The following is a 17,763-nucleotide window of genomic DNA, read 5'->3' as shown; positions in this document are numbered from 1 at the left end:
ACCTGCGAGACGTTCTTTCTCTACGTTCGTAGGAAGATAAAGGATGGTAATTGTTTTTTTCCTTTTTGTTCCAGCTCTCTGTTTCTCTCTCTATTTCTTTCTCTCTCTCTCTCTCTCTCTCTCTCTCTCTCTGTTTCTCTCTCTTTTTCTCTCTCGCTCTCGCTCTTTCTGGTTCCCCTCCGCCTCGGAACACGGGCTGTTCTCTCGTCGAGTTTCTGTTCCTCTTCGAGGCAGGGCGTCGCGTTGCCTCGCCGTCATTACACGGCATGACAAGGCGCCTCTGTTCCAGGCTCCTCGACTTCTCTCGCCACTTTTTCTGCTCCCCATTCTCGTACCACCTTTTCACACGCTTCTGAACGGCAGAAAGGAGGACTCGAACACCGGAGGAAGCGACGTCTCCGCGTCTCCGCGTCTCCGCGCCGCGTGATAACCTTTCAACCCTCTTCAACAAACCGTCTCTCCCGCATTGTGAACCGTGATTGGATGGGGGAGGACACGTTGCGATGGAGGCCCGCCAGTCGGTGAAACATTATTTCCTCGGCGAAACTCCGCGTAGCTCCTCCAACCGGCGTGGAAATTTAGAAAATATTCCGCCGCGAGCTCCAACCCTTAATCATCCGCGAACTACTCTAAGTGAATTGAAAACATTTTATATTATTGTATGTTAATGAAGTACTGTTTTAATTGAAGCTCTTCGGAGAGTATCTCATTTCATAATTTATAGCTTTCACCGACAAATAGCTTCAATGATTATGAACTACAGTACAATGATTATAAAGTACTGAAGACAGAAATGTATAACCCTTTATTCGGGGAAGGTATGGAAGACGGAACTTTGAAGTGCATGGAAACTGTTTCTTGTGGTTATTGAAACTATTGCTGGAAAACAGACAAAACTCTGCCATTGATCGATCGATTGATTTTTTAAGTATACACGTTTACAGGGGCGTTACGTAAAAAGAATAAAATCATCGTATAAGCACAATATATACAATTTATTGTGCACAGTTGTGAACTCGATGCAGTAATAAAACAGAGAACCTATAGATTCACTAAAGAGAAGTATTTAAGCATTAATAAAATATGATGTTCGATATGAACGACGAATGAACTTTCTCCTCACTCGAGGGTTAACCCTATCAAGTATTAACCCTTTGCACTCGAGGTTACTTTATCTGTAAATCTGAAATAATTTTCTAGCTCATATTATTTCCGTTTCATGCAACAAAGTGCACTTTTATACATACGAAATTGGTTTTTGTGACTCATACCAACAGTTTCACTACTTAAGAATTTTTGAAAATCTAAATTTTGTTGTTATAAAAATTATCTTGGATCGTGATAAAACAATTTCAGTGGTGCCTCAGAGTCACCACTCGAGTGCAAAGGGTTAAAAGTGACTGGCGTGCATTGTCCTAAAAGAATGTACAAGAAATATAAATATAAGTAAAGAAATATATAATATTTCAATAATAGCAAAATGTACAATTTGAATGATAGAAACTAGATTAATTGTATTATCGCCTTAAATATCGAAAACCAACCCCTAAAATTTCCACGAGATTAATTTCACGAATGAAACTAGGAATATTAAAGTGAAGAAGTTGGGTGAAGTGCAGTAGAGAGAATGAAATGTATCAAAAGATGAACAACTAGAGAGGGTGTGCTCGTATAAAGGGGTGAAAGTTAGGTAAAGTAAGGTTACATTAATCTCGATCGTGTGAAATTTGCAAAGTATCGTAACCGTAAAGGGAGAGTAAAAATGTAGATGCACACACGCAGAATTGATTTCATTCCAGGAAAGACCGTCCGCTCCCTCCACCCCTTGACGGTCGTCGATCGTCGACGGGTTTTTGCCGGTTCGCCGGCGCGGCTTGGCGCGAATTTGACTTCGTTTTTTTTTCACACGATATCCCGAGGGAAGTCCAGTCGGCAGGTCCCGCAGGTTTACGAGGTCCTACACTTGTACACTCGGCCTAATTGATCCGTGGCCGACCGTCTGTTCCTACCTGCGGGGATGAGAAGGCGGCACACGGACAGAGACACGGCGAACGGAGAGACTTCACCACACGCGCATGGATATCGGAGCGAAAGCCCACGGGTCTCAGGGTGAAACGGAGCAGGAACCAGGAACAGAGGGGGACCTGCATTTACTGCCAGTGAATTACCCTGTGAAAAAAGCTCGCTGCCTCACCGGGAGAGGCGCCTCTCTATCTCTCGTCGTCGTCGTCGTCGTCGTCGTCTAATTCCTCGGCCTTGTTCCGAACGGAACGTTTTTCTGCCGCCACCCCACCTCCACTCGATCGTCCTGGCTTTTTTTGCGGATAGGAGTTGAAAATAAAATTTCTCGGTTGCCTTTCTTTGCGAGCGCCTCGCTCGTTGCACTTTTATGGGCGCGACCGGGTTTTCAAGGATTATTTGCCACCCTCTTTGTGCTCGTGCTCGTAGTCACCTTTCTTGTACTGGAATTGTTGGTCACCGTGGTTCTGTGGCTATTAGGAAAGATAAGAGTCATAGTTTCAAGTTAATGCATTAACTGTAGCTTGCAGGATTCACGTATTTATTAGAAAAAGCATCGTGAATTCAAATTTTGTAGATTGGACAGAATTATGAAATTTTCAACGTTAGAGATTTGAACATTGGACGACTATATCTCGAAAATGGAAACGTGACTTGCGGTGTCGTTTCTTGCAGATATAAATTTATGGTGATGAGGTCGCGGTATGAGACCTTTTTGTGATCTATATGCGAACAAAGATTCTTATAAATAAATACGTCACATTTTATAAAATACTATAGCTGCGAAGAACGCATAATGGTAGTAAATCTATGAAGCTTCTATAAAAATATGAAAATGCTATAAAATAGACAATTATCCCCTGTATTTCTAAACTCTCCAAAATCTTCCGATTAACATAAAAATTGTATACATGGTTACCAATTCATACCGCTACTTCCGAAGCTGATCTAACACTGACTAAACATCGTATATTATTAAACTATAACTAGATATTATTAAACTATTACAGACCTTATCGGAAAATCTCATTCTTACAAATTGCTTTATGAATAGACATCTCTATTTCCAAATCTTCTTCAATCCTGCGACCAGCACAAAAATTGCCCGAGCGATTACCAGTTCGTTCAGCGACTTCTGGAGCAGTCGCAGCGTCGTGTGCCAGTGCAATCGATTCGCTCCCATGTCCACGGTGCATGCGAACATCTCGTTCCCTCTCTCATCGGGTATCGTTTCGACAATGGGAGGGCAGTGGGTCGAAATGTTTGGCGACGACGCGTCGTGGGTGAATTACCGGCGAGAAAGAATAAGGGCGGTGCAGAGGGGAGGGGAGGGGGGTGTGGTGCTCTATTCAGAGGACGGCAAACACCAGCCACCAACAAGTTGGTCGTAATAGGTCGCCGATCGGTCGGCGGTCTCGTGAAGCTCACGGGTCGGGAAGGAGAGAGATACAAACTGAGAGAGAGAGAGAGAGAGAGGGAGAGGGAGAGAGAGATACCGAGTCCGTTGCATGCCACAAATTGGCTCAAATATTTACGCAATTGGCATGATAACCGCATTACGTGATTATGTACGGTTGTTGCGCGCGATCCCGATGCTCACCCTCTCATCCCATCATCACCACCAGACCGCCCCCACCACCTCCTCCACCACCCATCGGCCACGGTTTGCTCTCCTCCTCCGTTCTCCATGACCTCCCGTATAAACGGCAAATCAGGGTTATTAAACGACCGCTCGCGGGACAAGCGCATTGTTCGCGTTGCCCATGCAACTTCCGCCTCGGCGTTCTTCCTGTTCTTTTCGCCATGCCGCGCGCCGTCTTCCATTTCCCTCCATGGTTTCGCCGCTCCTGCGATCAGCGAGTTGAAAATAATATTTCTCGGCTACCTCCTTTGTGCACACACTATCTACTTTTACGAGAACCGGTGGTGGTATTTATATAAGAATTGCCAACCTTTTCGTACCGGCGCCTAATGATCGCCTTTCTTGTGCTGGCACTAGTGGCCACAACTAAGTCGGTCCTGCTAGGTAGACGGTGGTAGGTCTAGGTAAAGGGATTACTTCGCCGAATTGTTCCGTCGGTTGTACAGAGTTGGAGCATCTTAGGTCTCGCGGCATAATCAGTCGCACTATGCCCAACTGCTTTTATAAATCTTCCAGGAACCTAACCACCATGTTGAAGAGAATCCATTAGAGCGCAGTCTGTTGATTGAACAACTAGAATAATTAAAATCCCCCGGCAATTTTCGACTAAATTGTATGCCGAAGTAGAGCGTTGTAAAATTCTTGTTCGAACGTGCTTCCAGGAAGACACGCCGCAGAAACGACGTACAGTTGATAAACTAGATTATTATAACTGGAATAACGACGTAGCATGCGCGCCTCCTGGAAATAATGGACAGATTGTCCAAACAAATCCAGTCGGAAATTATAGTGCATCGTTTTTTGCGGCACGGCCATCCATATTTCATTATTACGTTAACAATTTCTTTCATTAGCGGATCCGCAGGCGAGCCCCATAACTGTATAAATTTAGCCGCAGCTTAGCCGGATGCCCCGTTGATCACGTTCCAGTGCGCTCTCGGAAGATATCCCGATAATTGACGATTCCCGGAATCATATTTTTATGACGATTTAATACGAATCTGCGCGCGAGAAAAATCGTCGTAATGCGTTCCCGCGGCGCGCGCGCGGTTATGCAAATTCGTGTCCGCCTTCTAACTCGGAAATCTGCAAAAAACTGCATCCCCGACCGTTCGCACTGTAATTAACAGTCGTTTGAATCGATTATAAAGCGCAATTGAAAATAGATCGCTCGCGGTTTTAATGCCGACCGTTTAAAAACAATGAAAACGAAACGGCGCCGGGACTCGCGTTGAACCAGATCGAACAGTAAAATCTAACGGGATTATAAAATAATCGAAGTTCCCTGCTCGAATTTTTATGCACCTCAGAAGTTTTTGCGCCCGCTATTAATATCGCAGAGCTAGCTTGATTAATAAGTAACCGCGATGGCGGTCTTTATGCGCCGTAATCGCATTCCCCGGGATCACGGAGGTCCTGCGGACGATATTCTAGGCTTTTTATGTACAATAACAATTAACATGGACTTGTTAGAAATATTTTATCATCTTCTGTGACGTATAATATTCATAAGGGTAGTGGCGCTGGCTACTATGGGGTGACTTTTTTCTATTATACTTTATACGAGTAATTATTGAAGGAGTTAACAAAAGATGGTTTCTTTAGAGTTCGAACGTTCATACACTAGCAACATTGCCATAATTAATTAAAATTAATTGCAACTTTTTAAGATAATTTAGAATATTTGGGACATTATACGACTTAAATCTTCTAACCTCGAATAGTAGATTATTTTCACAACTGTACTATCGACGATTTTTGTAACAATTCTTAGCCACATTCAGCAATCTTTTAACATATTATTAATATCCTTTCTTGTATTCTTAACGTTAATCAAGTGAACGGTTTAAATAAACTAGATTAAAGCTCAGCCATCTAGGGTTAAACGAAGCTATTCATAAGATATATTTATTTTCACTAGCTTATACAACATTACGTATATGATTTAATTGATTTAAAACTCTGTTATTTGAATAGTTAGAAATTTTAGAACAATTGACCCGTGGGTGGGCCATCGAAGGTACAGCAACAGCGTTCGGTCCAGAAGCGTGGTCACCGTCGGAGCACGCTGAAAATAATCCTAAAATCCGCAGATAAAAAGGCGTCCCACCGCGAGCACCATGTCATTACGTTGATCGCCGAGATGACAAAGGATTTTTCCTCGAACGGCGGGGCCACGGTTCCCCTTGGCGAGGCTCGGCGCAAAAATGGCAAAACAGAGACGAAACCGCCATCGTCCCGGAGGCGAAGTTCTGCTCGGTGATTTCGCCGCGGAGAGGAGGCTTCTTCTTCGAAAATACAGTTACTCTGGCCGGCGATCTAGCGCCGATCCGTTACGTAACACTCCGTGGAAACGCTCGCCGACGTTCGTCTCTCTCTCTCTCTCCCCCTCTCTCTCTCAGCGGTCTCTCTTTCTCTCTCTCTTTCTCGCCGCCTCCTCAGCCGCACGGAGAGAACGCGCGTTACGTGCGGTTTCCGTAAATTGCTACGTGCAAACCAGCCAGCCCGATCCTCGAGCAGACGAGCCGAGGCGGCAGCGGCTCCTCTTCGACACGTCTCGCGGAAACAACGCTCTTCTGGGACCATTTACACCCCCGTCACCCGGCGAGGTTACACGCCGTGCAATACGGCGAAAAAAAGCCCGTATTATATATGGACGGCTCGGAAGCCGATCGACGCGAGTCCATTAACCTGCAAGTTTCGAATAATCTCGACACGTGACTGATACGCGCTTCGACAGCTTGTCCGTAAACTGTTGCTTTACTGCTTGCATAATGATCTCTTTTCATGGCTGCGTCGATTGAATACTTTTCCGTTCCTAATTTCTCGTTTATTTCGCACTCGTGCACTTTCTACTTATTTTAATCTTATCCTTTGCTACTTTGTGATCTTGTAGAGTATTATTCCCGATTATTTTGTTCGTTTGTTCGTGTTATTTAGCTATCTCGAGCATTTATTGTATCTTTTTAATATACTACTTGTGCGAGTTATTGTTATATTATCGTAACATGGAATTCCTACCTTTGGACAATTTATATTTATTTTCTAAAGTATTATTAACGATTTTATTATTATTATTACTAATTAAAAAAAATTGTGGTAAGTAAGGGTTGTGCAAATTAGCTGTAAGGAAAGACCAATGCCATTAACAACGCAAAGTGCAATTTTTACTTCCAAATCAAATTTCTTTCGTCAATTGTAGGACACAGGAACGAAATACTTGAAAACTATCCACGTTATTATTTCGTACCTATTGAAATTTTCTAATATTTCGAACGATGATCTGTGAATTTTACTAGACTGTAACTAAATTACTGACTTTTGCTCAAAATCTGAACTAGTAATAGAATTTATTTACATGTTTACTTGTACCGTACAAAATTGCATGTAACATGAACGAGATCAGATTTGCAGTCTATTTATAACTAACGCAAGATGGCGACTTTTAAGACAGGTAAGGCATCGGAAGAATCTGACGATACCGATGTATTATTGTCAAGTCATTGAAATTGTTAAAGCAAAAAACTTCTGTTTATTCCACGTTCCTTGTAATGTATGCAGATATTTTTTTATTGCATGCAAGTGCGTTTATACAATTCTTGTCAAGGCGACCTTAAAACGTTATTAACATCATGGTGACCACTAGCTTCGTATGAAATTTGTTATAACTATATAATAGCAAAAGTTTGTTGAATGATGTAGAAAAATAGCGAAGATATCAGTTCGAGATTTGATAGAATTATTTTAGCACTTGCGAGGCTTGCAGGGATCGTTGAGGCACGTTTCCAAGATGGCGGAGGCGCTGGATAGCTTACTAGAGCGTTAATGGTGGGATTTTATTGGAAATTTCTTTTTATTTCAATTTTAGTTAATGTATTAGAATTGCATTGGAAAATTTGATGGAATCTTTTAATTCTCGTAAGAAATAAGGTGAAATTGTATAATAAATGAATTACTCGAGGAAATTCGTATGATAAAATCTGCTTCATTTGTTTCGATATCTACACTGTCACTTATTTTCTTACTAAGTAATTTTAATAAATCGTAAATAATATAAAGTGTCTGCATAATCTTGAAACATCTTCTCTGTTTTACACGTTATCGATACACTTTGTCACAAATGCATGAAAACCAGTATAACAACGAGTCCCAATGAGTATTAAATGAGTATATAACAGTAATAATATAAAATGCTTTTAGCAATTATTCGGATACATTTCAGCTCGCGTAACAATAAATTACAATAATCTTTTCCAAATTGAATGTTATCAATTTTTATACATACAGAGCATATGCATTATACAAAAAGTATAAAATAACAATCGCCTTCTCGGAATCCTCTAATCACAAAACAAATCTCCCATTCTTTAAACTATTTCCCATAAAACATTCGCATAAATTCCCGCAGTCAACCAATGACTCTCCCACAAAAACGAGTAAAATAATTCCGTATCATGGACCCTTTCCACCGACACAATCCGAAATAGCGCGAGCCGAGTTGACAAAAGTATGGCTCGCCGCGGATCTCGTGGATCCGAAGACGAGTGAAGAAAGAGACACCTCGAACGGCTCGATTCGGCGTCGGTGTTACGGCACCGGTCCGCCACGGTAGTCATTACATGAATTAAATAATACTCGGTATAATTATTTGGAAAGTTTACGGCGAGATGTATGGGCCGGCCCCCGGAGCCCCAGAGGCTTTTAATTACAAGCGGCTGCGAATGCTTCCCGGGGATTACGCGTTTCGTTGCGAACCTACCTACCTCCCTCCCTCCCTACGTCCCCCCTTTTCCGAGTAATTAGCCGATGTTTAGAAAGCCGATGTCTATCGATGACGCTTCGAATCTGGGACGAACGTTTAGTGAAACCGGAATCGTCTCCCATTGTTCACCTGGGAATTTGATTCGAGGCGACGCGGCGGCGTCGGCGGCGGCGGCGGCGGCTGCCACGGTAAACCTGTAATGAATTAAAATTGCCGGTTACCCGGCTGCCTCCGTGTAAACACAAAGCATTGATTTAAACGCGGGGATTATTGTGATTACAACAATTTATTGTTGAGGACCGATGGGGGATGGGGAGCGATCGGTCTCCAAGAGGTACATGCAGCGCCAGCTTACAGACATTTTATGAAGCTAGTCGTCTGACAGGAATCGCTGGCGGCATCTATGGAAGACTCGGTGTACAGGGTGCGCTTTTCTCATATCGTTGTCCTGTGTTATCAACCTTCGAGGTGAGAAACAATAGTGGATTCTGACTTAACAATTTATTTATTGGACGCTTCTTAATTCTTTGCCTAATGATTTATTTTTAACGAAACGTAGATTCAAAGACGATTTTATTTAGCGCTATTTCACAAATTTATGTTTTATGTAATATATTTATATTAATGTGGACACTAGTTTATTATTAATAGAATATATTAATAAAGTAATGCTAGTATTGAATAAAACACGAGAAATATTTTTTTGAGTTACAATGATAGAAAAATGTAGCTGATAGTGTAGCCGATATTACTGTGATAAAGATTTATAAACTATTTCCAATTCTTTTTAAATATTTTCTAACAATTCGATATAATATAATTGTAATGATATAATTTTTCATAGAAAAGAGGCCAAGGGAATGTGTAAATATTACAATAATTTTCCTTCAACCGTGAGAAGAAATTCACATGATTGTCAGACGTATAATAAATCATTTGCACTTAGCGGTTAATAAATTTATTAATTCATCGAAAAATAGCGAAATTAAGGCTTGGAAGGTACATATATCGTTAAATTCTACGCTCGTATCGAAAATAATTTGAAAATGATACAATATCCACAAATTCATCTAATGTCTTTATAGTTTCGTATTCCATAACACTCATTTGCGTCACAAATACATAAAATTACCTGTCTCGCAGTACTCATCTTTTAAACTACGGTCTCTGTTGATAAGAACCGGCTACACCACGGCCGTGTTTATTTAGTCAGCAGTTACCAAGCCGCTGGTCGTACGAAGGAAAAAAGGGGTGATCCGTCCGGGCGAAACATTCGATGCACGATCGCATTATTATATGACCCCTCTCCGCGTCATATTTTTTTCGCATGGCACCCGGGGATCGATGATCAGTAATTATGCAAGACACGACAGTCGTGCCGTGCGTACGCGCGCGCACACGCACACGCACACGCACACACGAGCGCTGGTCAACATCTAGGAAAATTATCTTCCACATGACAGGGCCGCTGCAATTGGGGAACTGCAATTTCGTGATAGCGCTGGCTCTTACGTGGACTGACACCGTGGACAGCCTAGTCCTTTTCTTCGCGACATGTGCTCTTTGCAACCCCCTGTTAGCAGGTGAACGGCGAACCTCGCGAGAATCATCGAAATCAGCTGCCGTGGAGCTCGGGTAAAATTTCTGAAATTAATAAGCGAACCGTACGCGCGGTTCCATTGAATCGTTAACCAGGGACAAACAGCTGGCTGGTGGTAATAAAGTATGAAATTCGATTAACCGGTTCTACTATATTAGAACTCTTTATCGTCTGATCACGTACCAGATGCAATATGAAGCAATAAAAGGCAAATCTGGTGTTGTTATTAAGTGTTTTATTGTTTGAATAATTGTTATATTGTATTTAGCCTGGATTATATATTGTAAAATGAATGTCTGCATAATTTGCAGTATATAATTGAATCTGACGATTGAATAGAAACGTTGGCTTATAAATAAGTATATAGTTTAAATATCGCTAAATATATATCTACTGAGACAAATCATAATACATTGGAAAATAAAATGCATGCGATGACCATCTACCCTTAATTCAATGATATCCTAACCATGGTCCAAGCATAAGCAGCCATTGCTTATGCAATTAAATTATTCTATTTATGGAGATAAGATTAAAAAATATTACTATGGTCCGTAAGATCAAATAAATAAAATATACATTCAACAACTGTCATTCTCAATCCAGTGATAAATTGCAGTTGAAAAATAAGCAACCACTGTGAGTGTAGTTAAATCAATTTATTCACGGAGCTATGTCTAAAGAATTTGATTAAAATCAAATAGCTAAAATAAACATTCAACTGTTACTATTTTCAAATCGTTAATAATTTAATCAATCTTTTAAACTTCGAACGAAAAATAAGCGTGTCGTCAACAACTGTACAAAGAAGATGCATCGAACAACCCCACGAATTTGCAACACTTTCTGCCGATGCTTAAAGAACCTCACAGCGGTCTTTAAGTAAAATATATAGATTGGAAATTCGATATAAATTGCATCTCTGCAGCACGCAGATGCAAGTTATTTATTTTCCCGAATAAAGACGATCGATGACACATGACGAGACATCTGCGGACCACCGAAAATTTCCAGATTACAGACTATCCATCGGACATTGTTCCGCGACCGGCGGTGGTAATTTCGTTCCTCGGTGCTGCATCTACCTGCACGGATGCATCGACGCAGGAAGTATCGATCACGCGGTAATAATTGCTTGGCTTCCACAGAAATATCAAATTTATCCACGCGAAATCACTAGAATTTTGTCAATCGTGTCACCGATTCGCGCTAATTGCCAGATAATTATGTCAGACATTCGTATAATAATGTTACACGTTCGGAAGCTGGTAATTTCGATTTAATAACGCGATGTCGACATTCGTTTTATTGCTTTTAATCGGAAGAGAGAGAATGAGAGAAGAGGGTAAGGAGAGAGGCCGGCACGCCGTTTCCTGTCTCGACGCGCAAGGATGCCCTCCGCCGCAGTTCGCTTCTTTTTCAAAATTCATAGGTGCATTATAAGAAAATTACCGAAACATATGCGACACTACACCTGCTTGAACCCGAAACAAGAAGAACGTTTCCATTACTCGAAATTAGAGAGGAATTACCCTGTATCGCGAGACATGTGTTTAATGCGAGGACACGGAGGGGTAACCGATACACACACACATACACAGAGAAACACGCGTTTCTTATTTACACGTTTATTGTTCTCGATATTTTTCCCAACACCTTACACCGGAAATAGAGTACAAGTATATTTCTTTTTCGACATCGCGGCCGCTCCGCGACGCTCTTTTTATGTTAATTGCCTTGCGGATCCATCGCCTCGTCCCCCGTCCTCTTGTTGCGCTTCCATATTTCATTGTCGATGCTACGGAAAAAAAGAGTTGCAGCAAAGTTATTTTACTGGAACCGTGAACAACTGTTTCAAACGTGCGTGGAACGTCGACTCTTGAATCGAAGACTGCTGAACTGGAGATCTTTGCGCAGAATACAAATTATATTGCACTAATTGAGAAACAGTGAGATTATGAAGTTGTATTTCTCTTTTTAGGATTTCTTAAATTTTCTAGCATTTTTGTGTTGCTTGAATTCATTCACTGTTTTGAGATTGAGGTGTTCGGCTTTGTTGTAAATGGATTCATTGATAGTATGATTGTGACATTGCATGCACGTTTGAAAAAGCTGAGAGAGAGAATATTATAATATAATATAGTATTAATATTATATTATATTAGCGAATATTATCACAGGAAATATTCAGCTTAGATAATCTGTATATAATTAATTAGTATTGTTATCTTACTCGTCACCATCCTCGCTGTAGCCTGCCAAAGTTCGCCATAGCTTCAGCGAGCCTCCTATGCGCAGTGGAAAATCTTGCCAGGTCTGAGCATCTGGAAATAACATCGGAATATCTTGAGCTCGAAAAGACGTTCATTTTTAATGCAAATTAAAATGGAATTATTTAATATTTCTAAATAAACTAAGAATGTTCGTTTTCTTGCACATCAAAGTTGCAGCGCATCAATTTCATTTATATTTGCAATTTGTATTTGTGATTTATATTCGTAATGTCACTAATGAATGTTTGTAAATTATTAAACAATGTAAAGAATTTGGGATATTGAATTTTTTACCGTGATCAGATGGGTAGTCCATGCGTCTCTTTATGGGGCCAGAGAAAGGATCCTCGTTGGCGTAGGGTGACCAAGATTCAGGCTAGCAAAAGTAAATGTTAATTTGGCGATGTTCTTAAAAACTTTTTTATTTTCTCTATTGATTATATGTACCTGTGACGCGATGTGTCCTTCGTGTTTAGCGATATTCTTACGGGATTTTAGAAAGAGATCGTCGTAGCCGTCGCTTCGGCCCACTCGAGGTATGTTCTTTGCAATTTTCAGGAAGAATGCTGGCACTTCGTCGGCTTTGGTAACGTTTTGTGAGACTAGTATCGCGAAGGTTCCGACCAGAAGGACTGGAAAATTATTTATTTTATCAAAATTATTGCACCGTGATTATTAAACCGTTTGAAAGTAACTCTGCACGAAGTTGATAAAACGGTGGAGAAATTATTTGTGCAAAACTGTTAAAATATTTGATAACAAATAGCAGAAAATTGTAAGAAAAAGGGAAATAATTTGTGTAAAATTCGGGAGCACTGACGATTGCTAGTTTGAAAAAGAATATTAACATATCCATAATCGAGCGCTCACGAAGTCTGATTATAAATCTATTCCTTCACTGTGTGCACAGCTGATTTATCTACCAAATAAATATTATTATTTTGTAAAGCCAAATAAATAAAATTATCTAAAAACTGCGAACATAAATTATAGATAAAACTGTGTATCTAAAACTATCTAAATATTAACTATAAATCAAATCGCAGAATTTCTTACAACAATTCTATAGAGAATGACTATTGCGAACCAGAAAATGACCATAAAACTAAAGAATTTCAACTGTAAAGTTTAACTTTTCGAAATCTAAAATCTTTCTCAGGAAATTTGATCTTTTAAGAAATAATAACAATTACTAAGAAAAAGAAAAGTAAGTTAAAATAGAAAATTATTAAATTGAACTTACCATGGACGAAAAACCTTCGTCCAACCATGTTCTTCTGGTAATTCGGCCTGTAAACGATAGGAACACTGTTCAGTATCACTGGTTCCGAAAACGAGACCGCGACAACAACAATTTTATTAGATTTAGCCGACAGTGAGACCCGTTCGATGGACCATCGCCATCCTCCGCGGAACGAAGATCGACGATCGACAGCGGGGGAAACTGGCGACTGACACGCGTTCCACGGCCGTATGGGGTGAACTGAGCGATTTTCATAGGACTTCTTCCATTATAGCGGAGAGTGGACAGAATGCTTGAAGATCGTGGGCGAAGGAGCTCAAACGCGGAAGCCCGGTCGCATTTAAATATTCCGGATGTTTCCACGGGCATTCGCGATCACGCGTGGAAACACTCGCGACAGTGCTTCGAGCGAGCATAAACGATCCCAGTCTTTAGAACCACCGAAAACTAGGCCAAAATTCAGGCTTCAAGGGGAACTTAAATGCGGAGGATATTGAGACGTGATAAAATTATCGTACATTTTAAATGAAGAGAATTATATAGTTTAAACAGATTTTTAATGCGATTTAGATTTTGTTAAAATATTTGACACTTTATTCGAGATATTTGTAGTAAATAGGTTGTTATGCAAAGTAGAAATTGTCTGCACTAATTGAAATATATGCAGGGAATATGTTATGATATGGGGCCACAATATTGCGACATAATTTTTAAATTATTCTAATGGTTTTACTGTTTAATATTGCGTTTACTTATTTTCTGACTTCGAAATTGAAGAAATATAAAATTCAATACGAAGCTAATTCTGCAAGTCAGAGTAATCTGTACCATATTTTTTCTTTTAATATTGTTCTAATTACAAAGTCAATATTGCAGTAAATAAATAGATATATCTCTTAATTCAAGCATACCTTGCAATGTACGCTTTTTCTTTTAATATTACTCTAATGGCACTAAAAAGATAGTAATATAGTGCAATAAATAAAAATGGAACAAATCTACGTAAATTCAGTCTAAGAAGAGTTTTAAAAAAATGACTTGTTCCAAGCAGAGCCTCAAAGAGAATGTCCGTATGAAAATTGTAATACAAACTGAAATATTATTGCGACGCTTTCAACGTGGTCAAATATTTTAAAGAGTTTATTCTTTCGCCGGGCGTGTGCTTACTTGGACTCGAGTTACACATACAAAAGGAGGAAGCCAGATAATGTAAACCGGAGAAAATTGAAACACGGTTTCTCGGTCTCGTGTGCTGTACTCACCTTAGAGAGTTGTTCACGATACACTGATGCCGCTGACTGATTCTGCTTCCTATTTATCTGCGGATCGCCGATTCATTAAGCATTTCGATCGTGTCGACACGACGAATCCGGGGCTTGTTAGCACCCACATTTTCCGGAATTAATTTGTCGTTGTCCGGACGTTGACGGGAAATTATTGTCCTGTAAATTAAGAAACGAAGTAGACAATCGTTATCTTAGAATGTTTTTTAGTATCATTGTTCATTTCGAAGTTACGAAATTGTATTTTAAATTGTCGAGAATTCATTCGAGTCGAGGAATTCTTTTTTAAATATTTTTTGGGATTTTTTGAGGACTATTGAAATCTTTTGAAGTTTTTTGAGGTCATTTGAATTTTTTTGACATCTTTTGAGATTTGTAGAGGTCTATTGAGATTTTTAGAGTTTTTTGAAAATTTTTAAGAATTTTTAACAGTTTTTTCCATAAAGTTTATTTACGGGAATATCGAAGCGGAAATGAAGACGTAGATCGAAGCGACAATTGTTACACCGTTGATTTGTTACGAAATGGTTTTTGGGTTACGTGCTGCAAGCATTATAACCCTTATCCGGGTAGGTGAATGAAACGTGCCGTCCATATCAAACCGTTCGATCTGCATTTCAGATATCGGAAGAAATTTCGTTCAACTTTTGTCGGCAACGAAAATGATTTTAATACAAGAATTCCTTCGAGCAAAACGCTTGTCTTGCTCATTTTCTCCATGTCTGCACCGTGCAGCAATCAACATGTTTCCTGTAAAAATTGTATTGCTCTTTTGAACAAGAAAATAATTTCAAACCCACAATAGTAGATCCTTTGGAAAATTTTTAACAAATAATATGAATATCCAAATAACTTAAACAGTTTCTTCGAGAAATTCTCGACGAGTCGAATGAATAATCGAAGGGGTAAATATTAAGAATGAAATATGAAGAATAAAAGTAGAATAAAATAAAGAAGAAAATAAGAAAAGAAATTACAATAATATAGGAAAGAAAATAAGGAAAGAGATTAGGATAAAATAGAAAATAAAATAAGAAAAGAAAATAGAATAAAATAGAAAAGAAAATAAGAAAAGAAATTAGGATAAAATAGAAAGGAAAGTAGAATAAAATAGAAAGAATATTAAAATTATTAAAATGCTGCTGCTGTGCAATAATTTATCAAGCAGCCAATGAATTCTAAATTCCCAAAGCCTATGAAACAATTAAAAATTCCATAAAATCAAATTGCTGAAAATAAAAACGACTTAAGGAATGATTGGCCAGGGAGTGAATAATTGTTAAAGATTGATTTTAAAAAATGATGCGTTTTATTGTAAGAGAACGGTATATTTCAGAATCGATTAATCGAAGCCTCGGACCAGCGATTACGTAAGGACGAATGGTTTGGACGATGCGACGAATCGATAAATGTGGAATTTGCGAAGCTCGGTTGGCGCATTATTAAACGTCGATAAGGCGGATAAGCGGCGTTGATAGCGTATGCGGTCGATCTCGGTGGGTTTGGTATCTTCAGTTGGAGTCCTGGCGGCTCACCCACATGTTGCAGCTGTCGACTACGGTTTCGCAGATCGATGACAAGGCTCGGTTGGTGAATTCGTATTCTGCAAATTGTAGAAGACCCAAAATATTTAGTAAATTGATGAGATGCAGGGAAGAAATTATACAGACACCGATAAATAAACTCTCAGACACTGAATATTACTAAATATTACTCTTGGCAATTGCTTGAATTACGTCAGAAACATTGTCGATATATATTATAACATATCTTGAAATTATTTCACAGAAGTTTAAAAACATTATATAGCATTTTAGGTACAGTAGAGGCTCTATTACCGAAATATTTATTTTTACAATATTCTGGTTTTATTCTCTGTATTAAAATGTTCTATTATCTAATCATTGCAATATTTAGATATAGTACCGTCTAGTAAAGAGCATGAATGAAATTTTTAGACAGGGGAGTATTTTTATATAAGGATAATATAAAAATAAGACTTTAAATAAGGAAGGCTCTAGTGTACTAAAAAGAAAGAAACAATATGTATAATTTAAACTGATTTTATAAAGATCTATAAATATTTCATGGAATTTTAAATCTTGGAAACAGTAAAAAGTTACAAATTATAAATAAAAGATATTGCAAAAGAATTAAGGTGAAGAATAATTCTATACTCACCGGTCATGGTGTTGGATCGCTTGCCGAAGATGCTGCCGTTAAAGGGTGGTTTCCTGTAGGCAGCGTCCACGGATATAGCGAGTACGAAGAAGATGGCGACGATGGCGAAGACGATGCGGCTGGACACCATTTTGATGATTTGGGTTTTGGTTTGCTAGAAAAGTTATAAGAATTTTTACTTCCTAAATAACATCACAGAAATTGTAAAGAAATGTCTTCTAAGTCTTTACACCCCGGAACGGATTTCTGAGTTTACTATAAACGTGACCGACCTACTCGGAAGGAACAAGGAAACTCGTTCAGTAGTCGATGAAAGAATGTTGCAAATAAGGCAAAAGTCTCGTGCTTTTATACTCGAGCAAACGGCTAAAGACGAATGTGGCCGTCAAAGACAGGCGACCCACATTAGTCGCAACTGTACTCGTCAGGAAATCTCGCCTAAGTTTGAATCGATCTCTCGAAATGTGAAAACTCTCTGCAGCGAACGATAATGATGGACGTTCTTCGCAGATGTATATAGAAATCAATCTTATAAAATGTTGTATATCAAGTTTTATAAAGCAATGTATTATAAAAGATATTTTGACGAAATATGATGATACTGTTTGTACCTGAAGCTGGGATGTCTTCTCCAAAGGAAGGATGAACTTGTTCTGCTGTCTTCGGATGAAGGATCGGCTTTTATAAGACGCCGACCGCGTGCTGTGATATGCGGTGCGAAAGGGTGTGTAACAAGCTATCAGGAATGTAATTAAATGAT

The 17,763-nt window shown here is 39.3% G+C and overlaps 3 protein-coding genes across 4 annotated transcripts in view; 1 reads left to right on the top strand and 2 right to left on the bottom strand.

Annotated features, from left to right (window-relative positions):
• LOC144478837 (neuropeptide CCHamide-2 receptor-like) overlaps positions 1 to 17,763 on the top strand; it is a 175,203-nt gene that overhangs the window by 25,576 nt on the left and 131,864 nt on the right. The gene's annotated exons all lie outside the window — the stretch shown is intronic.
• On the bottom strand, positions 11,752 to 13,567 carry Eth (ecdysis triggering hormone). Its single transcript, XM_078176535.1, has 5 exons — positions 13,540 to 13,567; positions 12,744 to 12,928; positions 12,591 to 12,672; positions 12,257 to 12,347; positions 11,752 to 11,821 (listed from the first exon to the last, which is right to left on the bottom strand). Exons 1-5 carry the CDS (start codon positions 13,565 to 13,567, stop codon positions 11,752 to 11,754), a joined length of 456 nt encoding a protein of 151 aa, XP_078032661.1.
• Sifa (neuropeptide SIFamide) lies at positions 16,135 to 17,652 on the bottom strand. 2 transcript variants are annotated; one of them, XM_078197581.1, is made up of 3 exons: positions 17,615 to 17,652; positions 17,004 to 17,157; positions 16,135 to 16,425 (listed from the first exon to the last, which is right to left on the bottom strand). In XM_078197581.1, exons 2-3 carry the CDS (start codon positions 17,131 to 17,133, stop codon positions 16,334 to 16,336), a joined length of 222 nt encoding a protein of 73 aa, XP_078053707.1. In that variant the 5' UTR covers positions 17,134 to 17,157; positions 17,615 to 17,652; the 3' UTR covers positions 16,135 to 16,333. The 2 variants fall into 2 exon arrangements, with proteins under 2 accessions (XP_078053707.1, XP_078053708.1); XM_078197582.1 differs by lacking the exon at positions 17,615 to 17,652 and adding an exon at positions 17,276 to 17,312.

This window comes from Augochlora pura, chromosome 3 (genome assembly GCF_028453695.1).
Source record: "Augochlora pura isolate Apur16 chromosome 3, APUR_v2.2.1, whole genome shotgun sequence".
NCBI classification, from domain to species: Eukaryota; Metazoa; Arthropoda; class Insecta; order Hymenoptera; family Halictidae; genus Augochlora; species Augochlora pura.
Note: the sequence above shows the minus strand (reverse complement) of the source record. Positions and strands in the feature narration are given on the sequence as shown.

What these genes read in the sequence shown, in the direction of transcription:
- Sifa (XM_078197581.1), bottom strand. Translation starts at nt 17,133, where the DNA reads ATGGTGTCCAGCCGCATCGTCTTCGCCATCGTCGCCATCTTCTTCGTA. An exon ending in GCGATCCAACACCATGACCG is followed by an intron (nt 16,426 to 17,003) that starts GTGAGTATAGAA and finishes TACAATTTGCAG; the next exon opens with AATACGAATTCACCAACCGA.
- Eth (XM_078176535.1), bottom strand. Translation starts at nt 13,567, where the DNA reads ATGGTTGGACGAAGGTTTTTCGTCCATG. An exon ending in AAGGACACATCGCGTCACAG is followed by an intron (nt 12,673 to 12,743) that starts GTACATATAATC and finishes TACTTTTGCTAG; the next exon opens with CCTGAATCTTGGTCACCCTA. An exon ending in TACAGCGAGGATGGTGACGA is followed by an intron (nt 11,822 to 12,256) that starts GTAAGATAACAA and finishes TTTTTTCCGTAG; the next exon opens with CATCGACAATGAAATATGGA.